General features: G+C 41.5%; 1 protein-coding gene across 1 annotated transcript; it reads left to right on the top strand.

Annotated features, from left to right (window-relative positions):
• Nucleotides 1-3,462: 3,462 nt before the first annotated feature.
• On the top strand, nt 3,463-5,083 carry LOC306789351 (trace amine-associated receptor 13c; the record flags this gene model as incomplete). The annotated part of the gene is made up of 2 exons (XM_079285262.1): nt 3,463-3,745; nt 4,188-5,083. 2 exons carry the CDS (start codon nt 3,463-3,465, stop codon nt 5,081-5,083), a joined length of 1,179 nt encoding a protein of 392 aa, XP_079141388.1.
• Between the last annotated feature and the right edge of the window lie 1,040 nt (nt 5,084-6,123).

Raw genomic sequence — 6,123 nt, 5'->3', positions numbered from 1 at the left:
TGACCCTTCTGTGAATTGGGCGACCTGGCCTGAGAGCCAAGCCAAGCCCCCACAGTCTTCCTGCATATGCCTGACCTGTCACTCGGGGACACTGTCAAAGGAAATTCACTGCATGCATGAACAACCTACACCTAAACGCAGCTATTGCAGCACAGTGGTCCCCAGAGGATGTGACATCATTAAAGGGGATTGGTTCAATCTGGTCAATGAATGCTAGCTTCAGCAAAACCAGTTATTATTATTATCTGATAATCGCTTCAGAGAATCTCAACATCTACAAGATGCATTTTCACAAAAGCACAGATATTATTGCTTCCCACCCAGACATGTATTTTAATAACTTTGGTAATCCTGACTGTCCTGCCACTAAGCAGTTGACATTTGTGTATTTGAAATATATTGATAACTATTGGTTGGATTACCATGGAATTTGGTACGGCTGCCCCCTCTTTGGTCTTAGTCGACTAAGATTTCTTGTTGATTCGTCATTATTTAGGATTTTTCATGCTGAATGGGAAAAAGTACGAACAGCAGAAGGGCCGTAATGCAAGGCTGAAAAGGACGTGATCTGTTGTAAACGATAAGGCTGGCATTCTTGCTATTTTTTTGTAAAATAGCCCATGGAAACCAAAGACCAAGACCAACAGTCTGTTTTGCAACACTTTATAACTTCCCTACACTGTTTGTGGCTCTCAGGCCCATGACAATTTGTTCCTACTAAAGATGCAAATCTTTATAAACAAGTCACAAATACACATTTTCACTTAAAAAAAAGCCGTATTTCTTACAGCAAACAGGCACTGTAGTTCTTCAGCAAACGTTACTCACATAGAAGTAGTGGATTTGTTGGCGCCTATATTTCCATGGGCACATTAATCCACATGTTGTGCTCTTTGAGCATTTAGAGCACCGAGATGTGATCGAGTTAAACTCCAGTTCCATGTTCTTAATGAACAAGAAGAACAAAAAACACACTCACTGTTGGATTGTTGTTCCCCTGTTGGCTTCTGATGGTATATAACAGTCAATCCATAATGCTCAGTTTGGTTCACTCCAACCCAAGGGTGGCCTTGAAATGTATTGGGAGAAAACGTCAGTGTCTGATTTACGTTAAGTAATGAACACCTGCTATTCCCAATCACACTTGTAAAAACCTACAAAACATGCTTGTTAGCTTACGGTAATACTGTGATTAACACACATCCATGATAGGCCTACATATCTTTATCGATAAAGTGTAACTTACATTTTCCGAGGATATCGTTATCTTTGACATCCATGGTGAATTAATGTCCATAAATCCACTTCAAAATTCATCAGGGAAAAGACGCTCCTTCATTCAGAACTTGCCTGAGAATCATCACATTTTGCACTTGTCTCAGATTTGTCAGAGGGGGTGGGGGTGGGGGGGGGGGGGGGGCGCATAATGTCATATTGCTAAATCCTTTGTTTGAAGCATAGAGTCTATGGTTTGAAGAGGTTTTGGCAAAGACATTCGGCCTATCTCATCTTATTACATTACATTCATTTAGCTGACCTTGTTATCCAAAACAACCTACAATAAATGCATGGAAGTATTATACAAGTACATCAACTCCAGCAAATATGTTGAACTATGAACTACTAAGTGGGCAACAACAATGAGAGAAAGTAAGAGCTGGAGAAAGAGTTTTTATCAATATTCATTTAATATATTCCAAGAAGACACACACACAAAATGATGGCCCAGTTTAGGCCATGTTGTGCTGTGTTTGTATTTTATTTCCCCCTTACACAAACACAGGTAGGCCTAGATTTCTCAGTCTGTACTGATTATGAAGATGCTGGGGTTGTATCTCTCTGACAGATCCGTGTGTGTGTGTGTGTGTGTGTGTGTGTGTGTGTGTGTGTGTTGTCTTTGCTCTCAGCTGCTTGTCTCATCACACCTGAGGTCTTGCCACAAGGAAGACTTCCGCCTGTCATCTTCACTCAAGGTAAAGGCAAAAAGCCCATTAATGAGGTTCATCCTCTATTCTCCCAAAAATATATTTTTGAATATTGCAATGGTTGTTATTATTTTTATACAGCTGTGGAGTCTATGGACCCCAAACAGTGAGGAAGTAGAGTAGAGTACAGAGCCTTGGAGAAAGACACATAACTACATGCTGTCCTCTCTGAATGCTTGTATGATGTCTCAGTAAATACCAAGCATATAGTGTATAACAATATAGGCACAAATACAGCTGATTGAATCACATAAAGGAATGCTGCTGTTATGTCTGAATGGAACATCAAGATTAAAGTCACTCATGTTGGATTGACAGAAAGACGTCACTTGGGGGGACAGATGAAGCCTGCTTTGTTATATATATTCCATGTCTGAAAAGGGCTTTTGTAGTTACTTGGGGGTGAATAATTGTTATAAGCAGTGTATAATAATGTTTGATCAACCATTTCCACTTCATGTATCCATTAGATGTTCTATGCTGTTAGCACTGCAAATGGATATCATAGAAAAACAAGAAAGGATTGACAAGTTGTATTATCTCTTACCCGTTTCCATACAGATATGTTTTTATTAGAGATCACAGTATATTTATTTGGCTCACTGTATTTACAACTCCTTTTTACAATCAGCGTCTGTGAATCTAATTTGTGGAAGGTCTTTCATATTCAAATCGAGTCTTTATTAAATCCTGAACTATATGCTGGTCTCACACTACACACCTTCAAGTGTTTTTTTTTCTGCTTCTCAAGAACCTCTCATTATTCTCAGGCTACTGCTAATAACTTGAAATGGATTTCAAGTCTCATAACTGTGATGTTTTGTTGGCTGTTCCTGCACCCAAGGCCAGAGTGAAAACATGGGATTTGATTTTGTTCTGGTCTGAACATGTCTATTCCTGTTACGTGTGTTTTCTTGGATGTGTGTACCTTCCTGTTCTCCAGCCTAGAGAACAGCATCAATGATTGAAGGACCCGTGTATTTGGTTGTCAGCTGAGGGAGACATTTGGTACTAAACTAGTCTCTGCATAGGTACCGACAGATTGAGGTGCTTCCAACAGTGTTAGGGCACAAGAAAAGCATGTACCGGTAACCACAAAATCACTGTTTTTTAAAATCTTGGATAAAAAGCTACATTGATATGTTTAAGTTTTTTTTTCCACCAAAGAGTCAATAAGGAAGTGGCCTGTGGTCCCAATAGTAAAACATAATGTTTTCCCTGCATGGTTGATGGGAGAGTGTTGATTTGTTTTTAAGTGAGAGAGAGAGTTGTGCCATGAAACTTGACATACAGATCAATGACATGCTGTACTTTACACTGCTTCTTACAATATAGGTTCTTTATTTCCATGGACCATTTAACTGCTTTCATATATTTTTCATTTCTCATCAGTATAGTGACCCAGTCCAGGACATGGTCTCCTGAGCGGCCCTACCGCCTACAAATCACAAGGGGTAAATCCAGTCTATCCTGGGCCATGACTGCTCTGCCTTCCAACGTCAGTGTTCCTGGGAGTACAGCAGTTCTGCTGCCGACTACAGACTGTCCGTTTAATGTCACTGCAGCTGCTCAGGAAGGACTCGCTTCAGGCCAGTCACTGGCGCCGCTCTGCACCCTCTGTTGCTGTGGATTTATCAATCGCACTTTGGCCGTGGTGTTCATGGTCAGCCTGGCATTTGCTGTCGTGGTTGGAAATGTGGTCACCATTACTGTCTTTGTGCAAACGAGGCAGTCCCGAACACCACAGGGATACCTGAAAGGTAAATGCTGTTAATCATATTAGCATTCAATGCAAACCTGTCATTAAACGAATAAGCTTAGATTAGTGTTGAAGCGCTTCCCACAGGGAAGGTTCCTTCCAGCAGAAATTCCTGAAAATAAATAAATGGCTAAATGGAATTTCATGTTTCCTATTCAAATCAATATTGTTAATGAAGAATATTTTATCAACCTGCCAACACCAAAGGCCTTCTGAGGTTGAATTACGAAGATCTAAGAGAACTTGGTGATTTATTGCATCACTTTATCTCATTGAGATGTTGCCCATCTTGCACCGACACAATTATAATTTAAATTCTCACACATTCTCACACTCATAGTGCAATTTTATCTAAAAGAGCTGGAAGTGTATTGACCAGGAAAAAAAAGCTTGAATGTGCTCCCTTAGCCCTCCTTTTCTTGTTGTCTCTCTCTCTCTGACAGTGTCCCTGGCCATAGCGGACATGATGGTCGGTGTCCTCGTGGTCCCATTCTCCGTCTACACTGAAATCTCCCTGATGGTGACCAGCACACCTCCCATTTGGTACCAGGGCAGTTCTATTTCACCGGCCACCTCCTCTTCTCTCGGGGGACTGCTGAGCCCTTGGCAGCCCTGCATGCTGATCGGTCCTGTGTTTGCCGGATGCACCTTTGTCTCCATCAGCACCATCTTCCTCATGACACTGGAGCGAAGCGTGGCCATCCTACGGCCCCTCCACAAGGACACCCTGGTGTCCCGGAGAAGAACTCTGCTCCTCATCCTGCTCTCCTGGGCTGCCAGCTTCCTGCTGGCTCTTGCGCCCCTCATCTTCAGCAGAAACTTCACTTTGGAGTACAATGAGTGCAGTCGTATGTGCAACTACACACCGCTAAAGCTGCCACCTGATGCCTACATTTTGCTGTTATTCCCAGCTTTTGACTTTACATTGCTCGGTGGCACATTAGCAGTGAACATTGTGTCTTTCACTAGCATCCGACGGTACACCCGAAAACGCAAACTGCTGTCAGAGGGGAGTCTGAGTGATGGAGGAGGAGGGGGAGGGGCAGGGGGAGGAGGAGGATGCTCTCACAGGCCCTCCTTTTCAGACATCAAAGCTGCCAAGACAATTGGCATACTGACATTCGCCTTCACAGCATCCTTCTCTCCCATCGCAGTGTTTGTGCTCGGGAACGTGGTGGGATACACCTGGTGTAACTTTTCCTTTCTTGCCTTCTGGATCCTGACAGGAAACAGTTGCTGTAATGTCATTATCTACAGTGTCAGGGACCACCGCTTCAGGAAGGGTGTGACCCTGCTCTTTCAGCGAGAACACTCCCCCCCACATGGCGAGAAGTCCTGAGCGATACGTGAATCTAAAAGCAACAAGCACATGTTTTGTGGTTGCTGTCCATTAAGTTTGATATTTAAAGGAATAGTTTGACATGTTGGGAAATATGCTTCGAAGAAACATCTGTACGATAAATATGTAGCTGGAGCTAGGAGCCTGGCTCTGACCAAAGGTAACACAATCTGGCTAACAGCGCACCTAAAGCTCTGTTATATGTGTTATCTCCTCTATTTGTTAAAAATAAAAATAAAAGTGTTGAAACGACAAGTTGTGGTTTTACAAGAGGTTATGTTGTAAACGATTTATCGGTTGTAAAACCAAACATTTTTTACACTTTCACAACTGTCAAACTATTCCTTAAATTCAAATGTAACTCCATATGAGATTAACAAAAATAGGTGATTCAAACAAACAAGCAATTCAACTGTTTGCTACTTAGAATTGTAAATGGAAGCCAAATTTAAAATCTTTGAGCTCCTTCCACATTTGTCTTCAGACAACCTGCCACCTTACTCTGTCGTCAAACCTCTTATCTGAAGCTTTACTTCAGAGGGCTGTGATGAGCTTTTCAATAACTTCAGGAACCAAACCTACCGTACTGTATCTCCTGGTGCAGCACTGACAATCCACAATAACCACGCAGGTAATGTTTTGTTTTTATGGCAGTGGTGGGTTTGTCATCTATTAAATTACAAGAGATGTTGTTAATGTGTTTAGTCTTGCCTCCCCTTTGGAATAATGTGGGTTACAATTGTTTTGGTTTAGGGAACAGTTCATAATGTAGACTTGATTCTGTTGTGTTCGAGACTTTTATTTTTGAGCATTTAACTTCAATCTATTGTCGTAATAATCTGCCTCAAGTATCAGAAATGCACTTTATCAGTTACTATGTGAGCTATTTGCATAAAGTCACATGTCAGGCAATGTTCATTTTGTACAAGTTTTATTTTTGCGTTTTATAATATTGGGTATTTTTGTCAAACCAAATGTGAATGAAAAAAAGATCTGCGTATTTATTAAATCAGTATAGACTCAATGAATGGGACGCCACA

The sequence above is a fragment of the Melanostigma gelatinosum genome (assembly GCF_949748355.1).
Source record: "Melanostigma gelatinosum genome assembly, chromosome: 2".
Taxonomy (NCBI): Eukaryota; Metazoa; Chordata; class Actinopteri; order Perciformes; family Zoarcidae; genus Melanostigma; species Melanostigma gelatinosum.
The sequence above is the reverse complement of the archived record's forward strand: the minus strand, read 5'-3'. Positions and strand labels throughout refer to the sequence as shown.